This window comes from Syngnathus floridae, chromosome 21 (genome assembly GCF_059516105.1).
Source record: "Syngnathus floridae isolate MCC-2025c chromosome 21, RoL_Sflo_1.0, whole genome shotgun sequence".
Classification (NCBI taxonomy): Eukaryota; Metazoa; Chordata; class Actinopteri; order Syngnathiformes; family Syngnathidae; genus Syngnathus; species Syngnathus floridae.
The window spans coordinates 812156-831932 of NC_142433.1; the positions used below are offsets into that span (position 1 = coordinate 812156).

The 19777-nt window shown below is 42.9% G+C and overlaps 1 protein-coding gene across 7 annotated transcripts in view; it reads left to right on the top strand.

The window, feature by feature from the left end:
• rbms3 (RNA binding motif, single stranded interacting protein) overlaps positions 1 to 19777 on the top strand; it is a 166440-nt gene that overhangs the window by 70448 nt on the left and 76215 nt on the right. For all 7 annotated transcript variants that reach the window (XM_088365121.1, XM_088365122.1, XM_088365116.1 and 4 more), the window contains 2 exons: positions 743 to 801; positions 9240 to 9331. In XM_088365121.1, the coding sequence (XP_088221247.1) occupies positions 743 to 801; positions 9240 to 9331 (151 nt within the window). The remainder of the gene's footprint in view (positions 1 to 742; positions 802 to 9239; positions 9332 to 19777) is intronic.

Consider the following 19777-nt stretch of genomic DNA (forward strand, 5'->3'; position numbering starts at 1 on the left):
TGCTTTCACAATCATGTGAGCACAAGGTAAAAATCTTGCATATTAAAACGCATCCTGGCGTTCTGCCCTTGCAGCTGCAGGACTCCAAGGAGTCGTATTGTTTCTCTCTGGAAGTCAAAATGTGAAATGTCACGTTGACACAAACACATGTTTTTTTTTTTTTTTTCGAACCTCTATCGGGTCCAGAATTCAAAGCAATATTTGGATCAGAATGCCGTGTCCTAATATAAGCACTTAACTTGTACATGACCTGTATGGTATTAGACCTTTTGAAAACTGTTCAGTGACTCTCAGAAATGTCATTGAGCAGCGTGTGCAGTTGAAGTCATCCATACTTGAGCTTATTAACCTCGAGTGGCTTCTCTCAGTGGCCTTTAACTGTAGTGCTGCATTACAATTCCTGCTCCTACTAAATAAATGACTGTAAAGACAACGCCAGTCACTCCAGCACCATATTGTTGTCGTAGCAAGCGTCTTCAATTAGCAGCATGTGCTCTGAGGCAGTAGATGGCATTGAATGGCCGCCCTTTATTGTCAGACATAATAGGGATAACCGCTTGAGCCCCAGTTTCACACACAAAAACAAACAAAAGGAAAATACGGCACACTGGTCACATGCTTTGAACAGCTGCCTCACAGTTTGGAGGTTGGTAGCTGTGCGAAATTTGCAATTGTGATACCAACAAATGTTGCTTTTTGGTCATTCAGGGTTGACATCTTTTTTTTTTTTTTGTCTTTGCAGGTACGGAAAGATAGTGTCAACAAAGGCCATTCTGGATAAGAACACCAACCAGTGCAAAGGTAGGTCATTTTGCTAGACCCAACTATCACGAGCATTTTCGGAACCAATATGATATATTACTGTCACGCTCTCTGACTTCTTTTGTAACATCTCATTTGGACATGATTTAGCTGACAGTGGAATTTTCCATTCGTGTTTGCACATTTAATGGTGTGTACATACACTTCTAATAGTTGTGCCTCATGGTTAATTGTTTCTGGAGCAGACATTGTACACACAGATACGCTTCAACATATTCAAGTACAAGACCAATTAATGAGCAAACAAACGAAATTGCCGCCATGGCCACCGTGCACTGTGCCTATTGGCTTTTTCTCATCTTGTGTTTAGCTGCTAGCAAGTCTGCTTGGTCTTGAGGGCTGGGGGGGGGCAAAAAAAAAAAAAAAGTGATTGGGGTGAGTGCACGGCTTTGCTACTTGCCCTGAGGTATCAAGCGCCACTGTTTAAGAGCAACCGACGTTCTATCATTCTATAATTGCTTTATGTGTGCGCGTCGCAAAAGGGCGGCCTTCCAAAAGTGAACTTCAACCCACTCTTGAGTTTATCTTACCATGTATGCTTGGGGGTCAAAATGTTGCTGAAAAGAACCGCTGCCTTTTAGGAGACAAAAAAAATGGGGAAATGCTGTGGAAAAAAGAACAAGGACAATTTGAGATGCAGTGTGGAATTTTACTGGTCTCAACAGCAAAAACAGTGATAGAAGAGGCGAAGTAGACTTATTTCCAGGATGAGGTAATGGCTTGTTCTCGATCACAGGTTAGCCTTCTCCATTTCAAGCTGACCTAAGTTTTACTCCTCTCTGCTTTGCACTGTGTGCTGCTTTCCCATGAGTCACCCTCCCAGAATGCAAGACTGCTGAGATGACAGGAAGCAAAACTATAAGCACGCATATTTGATGAGGGGATAGGATGGATTACGTCGACCGAGAGCGGGTAGTGGACAGAGGTGAGATGATGTAAAGGGAGAGTGGTGTGTGTGCTTTTTTTTTTTTTGCATGCTTCATAATTGAAACAGAACTCAAAGTTGCTTTTTAACTCTACCAGCAGTTAATTCAGAGTTGTCCAATTCACTCGTGAGGGCTTTTGCGAGTCTCGTTAGTGTCTCTCGAGGTTACGGGGAGCGATTGGCCCTCCTGGCTGGTGCTTAGACCCTGGGGTGAATTTATGGCGTGTCAGAAATTTCATGGCCCTTGACAGTCAGCTGAAGCAGTGACAACTACATTTCCTCAATGCTCAGCTGTTTTCTCTCCCAGAGCAAAGAGGATGAACAGTGTGCTAAAATCACACGATCAATCATGTCGTCGTAGGGTAGCGTTGACCGTTTGGTCAAATGAACCCGACTTTGAGTGAACGTGCCAAATGAAAATCACTTGGCGAACTGATTCGTTCCTGTTTCAGTTCACTTGAGCTCACTCAGACGAAAGTGTGTCGGCGTGGAACTGCTGCGTGGTGTCACTCGGCCGTGAGTCTTAGGAGAATAACAAACGACCGTTCAACATTCAGCATTTCGTCTAACTTTAAAATGACAACGATTCATGAAATCCAACTACAGTCCAATATATCAAGAAATGAAATTCATTTGAATGTATAGAAAGTGCTAAAAGTTCAATTTCCTACTCACATCCACGTGCACACATTTTTTACCTGCCATTTTATTTCAGGACGTTTACTGCAGCAGAGTTTGAAACCCAGCTTGAAGTACCACATCACAAAAAGTGCACATCAAGACCATGTAATACAATTCTCCCACGCACTCAAACACAAAGAGCGTGCACAAACACGCACACACACAGGGACTAATCATACCCCCGCACTGCCTGAGGTGTACTGTGCTCTGGCAGGAGTAGTGGCCATGCAACAGATCTATCAATCCTCTTGCTAACATCACAGCTTGTCTACCTCCTCTGGCCTCTCTCCTCCTCCATTACCCCATGTTTCCATGAACCTCGCCTTCTTTCTTTTGACAGCACTGACACACTACCGCTCTCCCTACCTTTGCCACACACACACAAAACAAGAGATTCACGAGCACGCTCTCAAGGGTACGTTTCAAAAATGATTCAGCGTGGAGTTGGAGGGAAGAAGGTCGGGCGAAGCGGAAGTTCACATTTGAAAAATATAACGCTACAATGATAAGAATAAAATAATAACAAAAAATAATAATAAAAATTATACTAATGAATCAAAACAAAAAATAAAAACAATAATGATAATAAAAAATCTTTCTCGTGTTCTAATATCCTCACCTTTAGCTTGCTTCACTCGAATCCTAGTTATCCATTTTAACAAATTTGAGAGGTGAGAGGTCAGGGTTGTCTCTCAAGGCGTGGTTGTATCAAACACCCTTGGAAATCTCATTGATGCAAGAGCAGGGAATAAAAGGTCATATTTTGTTTCTTGTGGCACTTTTCCCCCATAATAGTGCATCAGGGTTGGACTATAGATGACTGAGGAGAGAAAAAGGAAGCCATTGTTACTCGCTTGAACTGCTCATTTGCCATCGGTAGCCATGAGCGCCTCTTGAAAAGGCGGCCAGCGTTTGAAATAAAGCAGGGCCAACCAAATGGAGACATTTTCTTCTCTTCGCCAGGGCCTGGAGACTGAGGAAATGACCTCAACCCTTTAAAGGACCTCCACTTCCCGAGATAAAGCTCTGAAAAAAATTCAACAGTCTGACTGATGCTGCGCGACATTGGTCCGCTGCACTGAATTGTGGGAAACAGATGAGATGTGGAGTCTCTTGAGGCTCTTTTGACAGTAGTCTGTTGATCATGTTTTTTTTTTTTTGCTCCTTAACTTGCCATTCCTTTTCAGTCAGCAGGATGTTCGGCAGAAGCGCGCTCTGATGGAAAGCCTTGTTACAAAACTGAAACTTAGCTTACAAATCTGCTGAAATATCTATCAGCCGTCATTTTGTCGCTGATGAATTGATACCAGTTGTGTGTTAGCACATGGAGTATTTTTTGCGATGCAATTTAAAGGCCTGTCAGATGCTTGACCACTACAGTCCAAAACATCACTTCCCCCCTCACCGCAGACTCATCTAATGGAGAAATATAGGCAATGGAACTTTTATTAAAAAAAAAAAAGAAAAAGATTTATTGCTGCATCAGTGGCCGAGTGGAGACTTTGAGCTTTGGGTCTATTGATCAACGAGGTGGGGCTCTCGAGAAGAGCCTGTTTGCTGTGGGCTTTTTGGGGAGGCAGGAGGTGTGTGTGTGTGTGTGGGTGGGGGTGAGGGGGGGCAAAGAAAGCTTTCTGCATGCGTTATTGGTTTCTCATTAGAGGGCTGAGATATAAACATTTGTCTATGTTGCACATCGTGCAGGTGCAATTACGGACTCGCTTCGCCCCCTCCCCCCCTCCCCTGCCCTTTGAAAGTGAATTATGTGCACATAACAATCTTATTTGAAGTTAGGACCCAAACTGACCTTTATACCAAATCATTCTATAATAGACAACAATTAAAGAATAATAGCGCTGAGGGTAACTGGAGGACTTTACATTTTCAGTCTATAGCAGGGGAGATTTATTATTTTAAATGTTCATTATTAGTCTTTGGTATGTTACTCTTTCAATTTTGTGTTCACGGAGCCCTTTTAATGACTGTACCAATCAATTAATTGAACAGATGATTACTATTACCACCATCTTGGTTATATATTTAGTCAGCTGTGTTCACGCCCACTACGGCGCAAACTGCCCTTTTCTAACCCAAGTCGACCTACATTTTCCCCACATGACTGACAATGTGTCAGGATTGTCAAAAAGAGAGGGGCAGTCAATGCTTGCTCCTTTCGTCGCGTATTAACGATTGTAATTAGCAATTGCTCAGGGATAATCGTATTGATTTGGCCCGATTGCGTATGCAAAACCTCGGTGGATAACACCCACAGCCTTCGTTAGCCCCCCTCTAATCACACAAACGCACAATCCCTTTTCTCAGCTCTACCCTTCCCCCCTTGACGACTTCCTTGCTTCTCCACTCCAGTAAGTTGGCCTCTCACCAAGTAGGCGTCTGATTGTCCAAGTTTGTCGTAAATAGAAGCAAATCAGGCCATCAGGTCCCCGTTCCTGAAGTTCTGACCTTCCGCTTCCTGTGCTATTTTACATGCTATGCAGGATGTGATTGCGTGTATATAAAGGTCATGTTGAGGCGACATACATACATAAAGAATCTCAGCTCAGAGTAGAAGAGATCCATTAGGATTTGGGAGAATTTGCATTCAAACAAATAGTTGCTGATGGTGTAGGCCAGTGACAGTGTCAGGCAGACAGGTGATGGAGCTGTTCAGATGAATGGGCCACTTTTTATTTATCCACATTTGAATGTTTGCTCTGTCTAGAGATTTTATCCATGTTCCCAGAGCCCTTGAATTCCATTGATCGATCGGCCTTTGTTCAAATATTTAACCTGCTCTCTCACCTTGCTGTGAATCTTTCAGGCCTGCAACCTGATGTGATTACTTTGCTTATTACAAACATGCTTTGATGTGGTGAGAGCCAAAATGGCAGAATGAATTGAAATGTTATTTGTACATGTGCACTCTTTAAATAGCTTCCAATCATCTCAAAAAAAAAAAAATGCACATGTGTCAGTGGGAATTTTGCCCACTCATCCAGAATAGTTTGTGAGAGGTCACTGACGATTTTCATCTCCAAGGTGCCGTTTGGTGTAGTTCTTCCACGCAAAACTCACCCAAGCATGTCCTTATGGACCTTGTTTTGTGCACTGAACACACTGAATGTTTCCACTAGCTGGTTTATAATGATCGAGTGAAAGTGAAGTGAAAGAAGCACGTACGTCTTCGTTTTGGACAATTTACTGCTGCTGTTGGTATGCATATGTATATACAATTATTATTATCCCCCCCCCCGCCCAGTATGGCTGAGGGAATACTGCAAGACAATGAATTGCCCCTGGCCCACTTGTCCCCTCTATCTATCTATCCATGGCACTTTGCCCTCTGCAGATGTGGAGTGCATCTCCTGGACAAGGACACTTCTCCACCTGCCAGGAAAGATGACAAGAAATACATTACGGCCAATGGGCTTCCTTTCCCAGAGATGAATGGCGTCATTATAAATCTGTGTTGCACGGTTGATGGGTTAATTGCTCAAACCGCAATTTAATTGTCATATACAAAGGAAGTGTCTGAGACTTATTTTGCTGCTAATCGTTATTGACTGCATTCATAAGATGAATCAGATGGTGACTCCAAAAAAGTACCAGGGATGTTTGTCTTGAGTACTTTTAGCTAACTCAAATAGTAACAATCCAAAATACAAAAGTACTCATTTAAAAAAAAGGCTACCTTTTTTTTTTTCATGACATCATTCATAGATGACTGGAACAGCAAAGCAGCGTCACACATTCAAGTGCAACTCAAAGAAAGTCACTTTTACAGTTAACTAAAGCACTCCTATTTTGGTATTGTCACGCATTGTTGGGCATTTATCTTCCTTATTAATGAAAGATGCCAAATGTATTCTTAACATAGATGATGAATCGCTCGTGTTAGTCATCCAACTCTTGGTGAAGGACATCAACAATTGCTCCGTTTGCGCCGCCACGCTACATGCCGTTTACTTGATTCATTATTCATACTTAGGCTGTTATTATTCTATTGTATGCTGTGCAAAATGGGGTCATTAGTGCTGAATATGAGAATGTGAAAAATGGAAATATTGGTGGGGAAAATGGTGGTGAATATGGAATGCAGGGAACTCCAAAGAATCTAGTCTATTAACAGATAAAGAATGGTAATATTCCCCAGGGGTAATTAGGATTTGCATAATTTGATAGCAACGCCATGAATGATGCATGGATGATTGATTCATCGATACGTGCGTCCTAATGATGCTCTTATCTCGGCTCTCCAAGGAAGACGGCATCTTCTATCACCGTCGACCCCTTGCGGGAGACCATGTCAAAAAATGTCCCCCCCCCCCAAGTGTCATCCATCCCCGCGCAAACGCGACACGGTCACAGTGGAACGGCGCTGCTTTAAGTAACACAGGAAGGCAAGCGGCGGCCGCTAGTAGCTGATTGACGATAGTCCTTTTATCTTGACAGGCTCCGTCTTGGAGCCAGGCCAGAAAATATGATATGACAGCTCATGTTGCCGTTACTCCTTTGCCTGTGTGTGTGTGTGTGTGTTTGCTTCAATACATTTTAGGAGCTTCATTCGTTCCTTTGCGTGCTGGTTTTAGCCGAAAACAAGCATCCAGTCAGTCAGCTTTTTAAGTGACAGGTACAAAGTTGATGCTTGTGTTCTTACAGAAGCTGAGTTCACAGCGGCAGGCACATTTTGCCAGTGCATTCCCCTCGTGCTAGTAACTTTAGAAGAGCTGCAGTGAACACAGGCACACAACAGATTTTCTTTCTCCCTCTTTTATTAGACTTCAAGGGGATTCTGTGCCTCCAACATCAGGGTGTTTTGGGATGGGTGTAAAACATTTTGCTTTCATTGGAACGGCATCTGTAAAATCAGAGTCCATAACAGCGTGTTTTAAATGGCTAGTATCAGGTCAATGCAGCCATTTTGATATTGCTTATTGTTACGATCCCCCCCACCTGATTTTAGAATATGTAAATCATTCTTGAAGTCCTACTGTCCTCAAAAATAATCTAAATAGATATTAGCATCAACATTTTAAAAAATCTATTGTCATCAGTGATTTGAATTGTCCTTATTTTTCAATTGTGTTCCTAAAAGAAGAAATAGAGTAGATGCCTCTGTGCTCTGGCTTCCAACGTGCTCCATAAATAGTTTGAGCCTCAAGATCACACATTTCAGTTTGCATGCATCTCACTTAACATAACTGCACATCGGAGCCAAAACGTTTTTATTCCTGGAGGCAGTTTACTGTCAATTCAATCATTTACTGTTGATTCAGCTGACCTCAAGAAAACCTCCTCTTCGAATGCCTTGCACGTACACACACACACACACACACACAGCCATCTCCCTCCATTCAGGTTTGCTTAAATTTAGGTCAGCATTCTTTAAAACACTCCCTGAAAGTTTGATAAGTGCACTCTTGGTGGTTGAGGTGAATATTAAATGTGTAATTTGAGGCTTCCTCTCGAAAATACTCATAGGCTGGAGGCGCCTTGTTACTCCACGTCTGTAATAAATTTGAAAAGAATAGAATGGTATTTAGGTTTCACAGGCGAGATTTTAAAAAGCAGCCGCTCGGACGAGCAAAGACTGGAGAGTACGCTGGCAAAATCATTCTCACCTTTCACCCATTGGGGCTTTTGATTTTTCAGAAGTCGCTGAATGCGGCTGGCCGGCCAGCCAGCCAGCCGGCCGGCCAGCCAGCATCACGCCGCTCAACACACAGCATATTAACACAAGCCCATTTCACAGCCTCCATAATCCTCTCCACAGTAACAAATCTCTCAAAGGTTGACAGCATACCAGAGCGGCTGCCATTTTTCCTCTCTCCCATTTTCTTACACGCACGTAAACTCACATTTATATTTCTCGCAAATATAGCAATTCTGTCTATCCACACGACCCCCTTCCTTCTCACTCTGTATTTCTTCTCTTTCCCTCTCCCACTCATATTTTCCCTGACATTAACAGCTACAGCCCATCTGGAAATTCATCACACAGAGGAAAGCTGAGGGAATGAAACCCACGGCTGTGATTTATGAGTTATTGCCATCCCGACGTTCTCCGGGACGTATCGGAGACGAGAGGGGGGGTCACGTCCGTGTTAATTAAAATTTGGTGGCGGATTAAAAGCAGTCAATGGTGCCCTCTGATCCACTGTTTCTGAAAGAAAGTGTAATTACAAAAGGATAATGGGTGTGCGTTGGGGGGGGGGGTTGCCGCCGCCGCCGCCGTTACCCGGTGTTACAAATGATCACATGGTCACGCTTGTATTCACACACGTCTTGGATTTCCCGGCCTTCTTTTAACTGCCGACATCTTGTTTACAGTCCTGCCAAGTGTGGGCAGTTGAGTCCCACTCTCCTTTTATGACATATCAATACATGTATAAAACTACTCTGCCATATGTATTTATTTCTATGGATTTTAAAGTTAGGCGAAGAATCCTACGCTCTAAAGGACAAAAGGATATTTGCTTTTTCCACCGTGTGAGAGCGGTGCACGCGTGTTTTGTGTGGAGGTTGAGGTGAGCCGACTTGCGCAGTTTGTTATTAGAAAAGCACTCATCCGTGCGGCTAATTAAGATGCATAGCATCCCCCTAAACGTCAGTGGCGCTAATTATCAAACAATGTAGTGCTCAGTAGATATAAGAAGTGGCAGCCTCCGTAGTCATGTTACTAACCTATTACTGCTACAATTACCAAGCGTCTGTCATTCTCCTTGTTAGCCATGTTTTTTTTTTTCCCATTTACTAATGCCTGCCTTTATTTATTTTCTCCCTCTTTTGCATTTCTTCTTTTTTCTCTTTCCAGGCTATGGCTTTGTTGATTTTGACAGCCCAGCCGCAGCACAGAAAGCCGTGTCGTCTCTCAAAGCCACCGGAGTGCAGGCGCAAATGGCCAAGGTAGGCTCTTGTTTTGCTTCCTGTGCGTGTTGGCCCAATTGTCACACATACGTACGGGCGCACGCCTTCTTAAATATGGTTTCAAACTTAAGGCATGTTGCCATGGAGTCTGCCTTCGAATGATTTTTTTTCCACACTTTGAACTTTGTGCACAATGGCATTTAATTTTAGTTCTTTATTTATCTGGTTTTATTTCATTTTTATTTCAGCGATAAATGTGCCGTCACCTTTATGAGCAGACATCGGCGCTTGCATAATGCATATTTGTGTGTTTGACAAGTGGCTAATTACATGTCTGCAGTATTATTAGATTGAAGGAGCTCAGGTCGCGCAGGTGACGCAAGCTATTTAGCGATGCTTTTACATGGAGGAAAAACAGCGGTAGAGAATGAATACTCTTTTCACTGGAGTGGCATTGTTTGGATTGAGTGGGCGTATCATTTTGAACCGTGACTCTGTACGGTGCAGTGGAACCTTGATCGTACGATTAGGGATGCAATTAAAAAAAATGTCAATGAAAAATATGCTTTTGTAATCACGCTAATGCACAGCATCACTGCAAACAAATCGCATGACCCTCACATGACCTCAGTTCAGCAACCATCAATGTTGAATCTGAGTGTGTTTTGCTTGGTAACATTTATATTCAAATAATAAGCCGAATTCATCCGTTTTGAATGAATACGTTGTTGTATCTTAAAATTAACATTGTTTCACTTTATGATTATTTTTTTTAGCCATTTTTAGTAGTGCTTCCTCAGGATTCTTTTCCAAAATGTGCAAAACGTCTGCTTCAAGCTCTGAGGTTCCGCTGTCTTTTCAATATTTCATCTTGACTGTTGCATTACATCTCTCTCGCTCTCTCTCTCTCTCTCGCGCTCTCTCTCTCTGTCTTCATGAGCCGTGTATTTGAAAATTTGTTTCATCAAAAAGTTCATGTCTTTTGCCTTTTATGACTGAAGGGAAAATCAGCAATCGCTCAGCAGGGCCACCACTCATCTTTGAGGAGCCTGCACAAGCTAAATCAAGCTATTTTTTGGCGGTTGAGTGTCTCGATGTCGCTCGCGCTAAAGCAATGAATACCGTGATGGCTGTGAGTGATTTTTTTTCCTTACTGGAGATGCTGTGTATTTGATCTGATCCTCAAATCCTCAGCCACTTCCTTACGGAAGGCAAAGAAGCGCTGATGAGATGGAGAACGGCGACAGCGCCGCAGATGACAGACTTGATGATAACGATGAGGGTGGCAATTATTTTGATCAAATGGGATGAAATGTGACAGCAGGAGATGATATTCTCTGGTGGAGCTCAGGTGTGCCATTTCTCAAATGCACCATTTGGCTCTTCCGTCTCCCCACCAGTGTCCTTCTTTCAATATTTATAAGAGGCCATGCTCCCAGAATACTGATAAGAAGCCTCACTCTTTACCTTTCTCATTTTAAGCCCACCCTTTGCATTGCTTTTCTTTTATGAGTCAATACTTTTCAGGGCAGAGGTCCTTTGCCCTCCAACACAACAGCACTGACAATTTGAAGAAAAGAAAAAAAAGTTTAATGTTTGCATGTGTGTTGCGTTCATACAAACGATGTTGTGTGCAACAGCTCTCTGCTTTTAGCACACTTGCGAGAGACATTAAGGAGTAGTTTGCTTTTATAGACTCCCTCTGCATCTCTCTAATGCTTCCAGCAGCTATCTCTGCCATCGTTCGTCAGACCCTCAACTCCACTGACCCACCTTTTTTTGAAATGTACAAGCAGAAACGGCAATGATTTGTTTTTCTGCAGCATTTCACTGCATTGACTCATTGCGGCTACGCTAGGGCAGACCAACACAAATCATGTAGCTGACTTTAGCTCGGAGGCGATTAATCCTACAATTTGAATGTGGATTTGAAAACAACTGGAGTAGTACTTTAGACACTTTCCCGCCATGGCAAATGAAACAAGACAGTCTGGCTGGCAGAGCATTTGTGGTGGTATGATATCATTTGTATTGAAATCGGTATTTACTGGCAATCATACGCGACAAGGTTTGAGGGGAGGCAGACTGAGATAAGATAGAAGTGAGCGAGAGGAAAACAAGATCAGCGTAGCGGCCGTATATGACACCAATAGCATTATATGTGGACGACAGTCTTTATAAAAAGTCTACACCCCCCTGTTCAATTCACTGAAAATCTATCAAAACACTTTGGGAGGGGAGGGTTGATGACAGATTTTAGTATTATTATTTTTTAATACACCCATGCTAGGCCTACCTACTGTAATAAGTGCTTGTTGACTGGCTGTTAGTTTCAAATTGCTCCCTAACACACTCGTATTCCATTTTGTCACCTCCACTGCAAAGTAATGGATAAAGACCAAATAAGAGCCACGGGCTTTTGAGCTCATTAAGTGAAACCATCTCTGTAATCAATTTGTACCTTTCTTTTTTCTGTTTGCTGCTGCTCCAATGTTGTTAAACTGCATTTGCTATGAGGAAGCCCTATTTGAAACACAGCTGTGAAGGGAAGAGAGATACAAAGGGAATGCAGAGTGTGTCTTGATACGCAGCCTGATGTCACTCTCTTCTTACTCCCCTTGGAATTTGAAATACCAATGCACCAGAGATGAAACATTGCCCCGCTTTTGTCTTGGCCTCCCCTGGGGATGGTGACAGCGAGAGGGAGGAGAAGAGCCATAATTAAGACACCTAAAGGACACTTCCCCCTGTGCCCCCCTCTCCTGTCACTCACTTCACACAAGTCACAGATAAGAGCACTTAGCATTGCTGGCGGCCGAGGGTTGTGTTGGTGTCTCTCTATCTGTTGCAGGAATGCAACCAAATAGAATTATGATGTATGGATGCATGTGTACTACTGACATAGTCTGTACTCATAATATGCTATTCTAATTTTCTGAAAATGTTCCAATGCTAATTTCAAGGGATTAAGATTAAAAGATTTGCGTTAATAACCGGTTACTTCCGCTCATTAATGTCGCGTTTAAATCAAGCGTTTGGGCATGAATAATTACCATCATTTCCATTAATAATATGCTTTTTTTTTTTTGCGAAGCTATTTATCCAAAATCCAAAGGGAGTCTTGTTTAATGGTGCAGCCAAAAAAAAAATGTTTTAACCTTTCCAAAGGTTGCAAAGAGAGATTATCACCAAATTATGTGTAAAAGTACAAGAGGAAGGATTTAGAGCAATAAGTGAATAAGCCGTGTCTATTCTCTGTTTCTGCTTGCCCAGCCAGAGAAAGGGGAAAAAGGAAATGATGAACAGAGTCAATGATAAGGGGTAAATGCAGTGTCTGGCTTTCGCAGATGCAAACCTGTCAACCCGCCACTCACCTCGCTCTCCACAGGCTGCCATTTTCCCCTTGAGCCAATCAGAGTGAATTACAGGAAGGGCACCCTCAATTGTGGTGTCTGTGTCAGAGAGGTAATTCCGTCTGACAGCTGCTTGCTTTCAGACAACAGCTAGTCTTTATGGAAATCATTCCGATTCAGGCTGAAGTTGCCTTCTGCTGATAGCATTCCGAATTAGACTTCTATCAGGACCGTTTTTTTTTTTTTTTAACTATCTTGGCTGATTCCTATTTCATCCTGGTTAAAAAAACAAAAATGATGATTGACTACCATGACTTCACAGCAAATCTTGTGAAATTTAGATCAATAATTATTTGACGTTGAATAAAAAAAAAAAAATGACGGTTGACTTCCATGACATCACAGCAAATCTCATGAAACTTTTACTTAGTGCACAATAAAGCACCAGCTCCGCTATGATGACGGAAAGTGTGACAGCAAAGAAGAAAAACGTTGGCGAGGACTAAGCCAATAATATAATAACAAATGGCAAAACACAATGTACCCCAAGAACGGTGCTACTTTTTGTGCTTATATATGAAAAGAAGCAGAGACATTGCCTGTAGACGTAAAAATAGTTGAACGATTGTGACAGTTTGGACCCAGAAGAGATTCCCATTATTTTCCACATGATTGTAATTCAACCAAGCAGGCGTAAATGTATTGCGTTCAACCTTAGAGGTTCCATCCACTCCATCAATGGGTTACAAATAATGCCCAAATCAGCCAAATTATACTCACAGTTTGGCCTTGTTATGATTCATTTTAGGTTGATTCCGGCAGAGGTTTTAGGAGGAAGGATGTTTGGTGGTGTTGTCACTAGCCTCATTAAAATGGCCACTATATAATAGGAGTGCTGAAGCAACAGGAAACAACATAAAGACTCTGCCTGCCTGCCTGCCTGCCTGCCTGCCTGCCTGCCCTTCATTTCACATTACTGTGGGGAAATTATGCAAAAAGCATCATTAAAGTGCCTCGATAAAGTGAACTGCAAATGTTTATGGTAACACAGTGCTTGCGCCGGCCCATCAAGTACTAGTCACATGCTTGGCGGGGTTTAACTCTGTGTTGGCTTCTCTCGGTTTTGTTTATTCTCACGTCGTCCTTCCGCTTCTTGTCCGTCCGTCCCTTTTGTCTCAAGGGGAATCTTTGCTGTCAATATCACATTTATATTCGGCGCGGAGGAATGAATCTCCCTGCGGGTGGGCTACAGTCAGTCAGCAGTCTTCACATTATCCTTTAAAGGTGACTTCTCTGATGTTTTAGCGGCATTAAGAGAGTAGACCCTCACAGTTTGACATAACACCGGGTGACCTCTGGCTCAAAAGTGCTGTTACAGATGGTTGCTGACAACATCAGTTGCGCAGAAGCCTGCTTCCTTCCCACCCTCGGGGCACCGCCTAATTATGTGGATAATTCAGGGAATATATTGTGTCGTAAATACGACTTGGTAATTGGACAGATTTTTGGAAATCCAAGTGCTCGCTCAGCACTATCCCTTGCATCTTTATTTCCCTCAGCCTGCCATTGCGGAGGGAGCACTTGGAAGAGCCTTTGCCATGCCCTTGGCTCATTTCCACCTCCCTTGCCTTGCTGTAATGGAATGCAATGGCCTGCTTGTGATATCCAAGCAATTTCAAACAACGTAGCAGTGTTTTAATGGAATGAAGATAAATGGCTGCATTGCCGTTTTTAGATTGTATTACAAACAAAAATAAGTCACTGGGAAAAAAGTCAATACCAAACATGTCCACGCGCTAACCTCTAGTCAAGACGAGCAGGAGCGCCCGTGAATCCAAAGACACTTTGCGCCATTCCGAGGGGCACAACAACAGAAGCGGTAAAAAAACAAACGTGTCGATAAAACTGTCATCATTAATTGAGTACGAAATGGCTCTAAGCAAACCTCATTTAGTGGCAATGGTGGGCTGAATTTATACTCATCTGCTAAACAACATTAATGAAACAGGTTATGCTCCTTGCAATTTGCTGTCAAAACTCACTCATGCGTGATTATTTATTTCTTTCATTTTGCCCGATGCTGACTATCTTTGTTTTGTCTACGGCTAACTACTGAAACACTTTTCAGGATGCGTATCAGGACTAAATAGCTACTGCATTATTGGAAGGGAAAAAAAAAAAAAAAAAGTTGTATCATCATCCTTCAGGCTGTCATTTTTTCTGCAGCATAATGAGCTTCTACGGGCATCAACTGCCCTCCCCGCTCGTCTCGTACTGCAGAACTTTTAGTTTTGAAGGACAAAGCCAGCGAGAGTGAGACAGACCATCTGACGACTCTGGCTCCCAAACACCTCCACTGGTTTCCACTGTCTATGCCATCTAATTAGACTTCAATCATTTGCAGAAGCGCCGCTTGCGGTAAATGATTTCACCGAGCTGAGAGCAAAGCCGTGCCGAGCTGCGAGCTTGCGAGGGAAACCCACAGACTAACTAGGAATCATTGTGAACTGGAGCGAATGGCAGATAAAGGTAGAAAGGCTCGGGAGATAAATGGGGCTGAGGGAGACGCAATCTCAACACAGACAAAATGTCTTCGTTAGACAATGTGTGCTCTGAGCTAATGGAAAAAATAAACTATCACTGAATACAGATTTCGATGGACGGACGGATGGATGGCTAGAACTTTGATCTTCGCACGTGCACGTCCGTATGACTAGCTTCCCAAATTCCTCCCAAATGGCCTCGGAGGCATGAAATAAAAATGGCAATGGCCTGCATCGTCGCTATTTTCCCAGCACGGCGACGCTGGCTTTGAAGCAAACACAAATATGGCATTTCCAGGCTGGATAATGGCCACACTGTGCAGTTATTAGAATCTCTTTGATGTGGCAACTGTGCCAACCTGCTCGCACTCTCTGCGAATTGATCCGGCTCAATTAGCCGGCCCGCGGAGACGACGTTCAAAGCCTCCGCACTCAACCGTGACACATATCGGCCAGGTGAAGCGCTTTCAATTCATTTGCGTAGCTTGGCCTGAGCATACAAACTGTGACGGGCCTCGTGTGTTGGGAGGGAGAAGAAACAAAAAAAAAAAAATCACCGGAGCTGTCTGCTGAATTGTTAAGCAGCAGACATTTGCTCACATTTCTTCTCATCTGCTTTGTGTCTTTATGTATTGAACTACATGAGCACACAATGAGCCGCCTCCTTTAGCCTGCTTACTTTTTGAATTGCCCGACCCATTTCAATTTGTCTTCATCAGTCATAGCAATTAAGTTGTCGATTAGATTTGGCCGTGCCGGCTCCCCCAACTTTTCCATGCATCCCATTATCTACGTAACCTGCCTGCTACGCAAGCACTCTTTGAGTAATCCCAGAATACGTTTCCTTCATTGGATTTTATGCGAGTTTATTTCTTTCCTCAGGAGAGCTGTATTTTTATCTCGTTGAGTCCCGTTTTATCCATTTCATTACGCCGCTTGCCTTTGCTTGGAAATATGATGGCATTTTACGTCTGGCTGTTATAAAACAAAGGAAACGTGCAGCATCATTGCTCACATTTTCCAATGCTGAGATGATGGCAATTAGTCTCAATCTGTGTAACTCTTCATCGAGAAGGTGCGCCGCTGAAGAGACCTATGGTGACATGCAAATGTTGTGATCAGCACTTTTTGGACGTACGATTTAATGACCAATTCTTTTCTTCTACATGCAGACGGATGTGTTTTGTAGACCTCGGCGCTCTCAGCTTAATAGTACACAATTCATCAGTCAATACGTCAATAGAGCATGTGTGAATCCCATTTTATGAACTCTGCGGTCACCGGAGCACAGCCCAATTGAGCTGCTATTGAACCTGCTACATAAAAAAACTCCATGTGCATCATGAAAACACTAAATGAAGGAAAACAGAGAAATGCTGCCTGGAGACCCGTGTACTATACGATTGCAAAAATTAAGCCACGCCTACTCATAGGCTTAAAATGATTTACTTCATGCGACAAATGTTTACATTCCCAACCTATTTCAGCAGAATGCAATTCTATTTGGTTTGCCTTAGTTTGGATCAGTTAACGCTGGCCGGGGTTGTCCACCCACCCACTCACTCATCCACCCCCTCCCCTTCCTATATCCCCGGGATGTCACGTTGAATTATGATGACTCTTTCCATGTACACTGGTTTCAATCATATGTGAGTAGTGTGCAGGAGGACGACGTAGTCCAGGCTTTAGCTGAAGCGCTGTCTTGCTTATACTGAACCACAGTACGCAGTTTCTCATTCTTGTTAACAACGGTGAGCAAAGACCATGTATCTGCTGTGTAACTAAAACGTGAAAATAGCCCATCAAACATATTAAACAACTTCAATGTGCGTATGCATGACTGTGTTGAAATCAAAATAGTGATTGCAGATTATAGGTGGGTGTAGTCGCTTTAGTGCTTACAAATGACGCATCTAATCAAGTTGCATGATTTGCCATGACTTCAAATGAGGATCTTAATGATCAAAAATCAGTCGGTGCATGTCATGGTTTTTTTTTTTATTTTTAATACTGCTGTTGTTCTTTTAAGTCATTTTGAATGCCAGCAAAAAATCTTTTACTGCACATTGGCAGTAATCATTTTCACCCTAAAGCAGCTTTGTCGTAATTTATGCCAGTATGGAAATTTGCACTCCAAAAGTTTCCCTCATTGATGAAACACTAATGATTTGACTCTAATAGCCAAAAAGTCTTTTCTGACCTTTCATGCATAGTACAAGATAAGATGAGCCATCATTTTTCTCTGGTCTCTGAGGCCTTAAAACCTCAAGGTCAGTTGGAGTTTGCTGAAGCTCACAACGGTCACAACCTCCAAGACCTCAGGCCCCGTGGCGTAAACACACACAGGGAAGTAGCAGAGAAGGGAGAATTAATGGAAGCAACCTCAGCACTTCCGAGGAGACATCCTGACGTACAGTATCTAGCCCACATGTTGTAAGCCTGCAGTGTCCTCTTAGGTGATATCGGATCAGTTTCGACTTCTCGTTATCACTGAATTGACCAAGGAAAGTCTGACTAGCTACCTGTGGTGGTTATCTTCACAAGTATTTCCTGTTTTGTCTTTTTCTGGAGCCTGCAGTGATACTATGTGAATCTTTCAGATCCTATATTCTGTTTCATCACCTACTTTATATTTGCGCCGGTGCTTGTTTGTACATGACGTTGCGTTAAGAGTGTTATCGTGCTACTCTTCATGCCATGTTAGTGTTGTTTATGTGATGGGTTATCGTGCCGCCATCGCGGCTTTAATCATTGCGTTATCTGGTGGTTTATCCGTGCGTGGTTGTCCCCCGCGTTATCGTGTGCCGCAATCACGGTCATGACCTTTTTTTCCTCAAACACCACCTGACAATAGTCTGGTTGAACGTTCCGGCCGTCTCCCCTGCTTTTAACTTCTTCTGACAGCTTCTTTGGTTTTGTAGCGTTTGGAACTTTCTCGCCGAGTTGCACTTTTGTGTGTCAAACATGTTTAGCTAGTTTGTTTCTGCCAGCCAGCGACTGTGATTTGTCTGCTGCCATTATTGCATACGCCTGTATTTGCCTTTCTCGCAAAAGCCTGCGCCGGCTGGATTGCGCTGGTGACGTGATTTGTAGCAGATGGCTGTCTTATTCCACAGGAGAATGACAGCTGAAGACAGTTAATACTGAAAATGGTAGACGAGAGAGAAAAGAGAGGAAATACTAGGCACGATTACCATCCAGTCACTTTGATGGGAGCTTCCGCATGCATCGGTGTCCCTTCTAGCGATGACATTCTGGAGATGGGGAAAATGTCTCTGAGGCACGTTTGTTTAGTCCTACACGTTCAAAGGATCATTTTGGAGTTAGCATGCAGCCGTAACAAAAAGCTCAACACTCAACCTCGGCAAGCGGAGCGCTTAGGAGTTGCTGCCATGTTAAATAATGATTGGTCTCTTTGTGTTGCTTTTGTTCATTACGCGACATCACTTCTAATCTCATCAGCCTGTTGGAAGTACAGTGGCTACAAAAGCGAGGTTATATGTGTCGTAAAACTTAAGTTGCAGTCCAGTGGGGTATTGTTGCATCAGAAACTTGATCTGATTGTGTTTCAAGCACGGATGAAAGCACATTTATAAGTCGATGGATCAAAGCTTTTTGTTTAATATCATGAAATGTTGAAACCTCATCGTAGAATGTTGAAAACTCAGTTGATCGCGTCTTTGTGTCTTGTGACTTTAGGGTAGTCTATAAAAAAATGTGGCCTGGATTTGAAAAATCTCATCGCAAGTAGCATTTTTTTTAGAAAAGTGAGTCCAACTTTGGGATGAACAAGAATATATGGCACTGGTTGAATTATTGTACGGCATTGATCGGACGGGATAGTCAATTATCTTTCAGTCTGCAACACTGATTGGTCATAATGTCATCATGATGGAGTGAGCGAACATGTTAATTACTGTTCAATGGCAATCTGTTGTTCTACACCTGAGTCCAATTGGCACATGTTTTGAAGATTGTTTATTTCTTCAGCAAAGTGGCGCTCATAAAATGGCTGCATTAAAAAGAAAAAAAATCCCCACGGGCATGTTGGAAAGGCAACATTCCTCCTGTATCTATCTAACACATCCTTCCATGTCCTGTTTGGTATCCGTACGTCCTCCTTTTTTGTCTTCCCTCTCACAGTGTAATTCATTTCTCCCGTATTCATCGAGAGCTTCATTGTCTAGTAATATGAACATAAAAGGGCGTGGGGCTTTCTCTGGAGAATTTAGGATTGTGTTTGATGCTTGAAGATGTTGTAGTAGATTTACAGCAAGGAAACATATTTTCTCTTGATAATCCACTTCATCAATCCCAGGACTGCAGCCTCCCCCCCTTCCCTCCCTCCCTCCGTCCAAAGCTGACAGCCACGTGTAGCCTAAAGCGTAGACGAGGGTTAGCAGGGGTGAGGGGGAGGCTATGTGTGTGTATGCTGCAGACATACACAAGGCGGCAAAAGGCAAAGATGAGATCTGAAGAACCAGAGGGAAGTCTAGATGTGGCTGCAATCAAATTATTGGCCAATCAAGTCATAACATGAGTAATTCAAGGCTTACACTGACATGCCTAATCTGATTGCTTGGGCATTA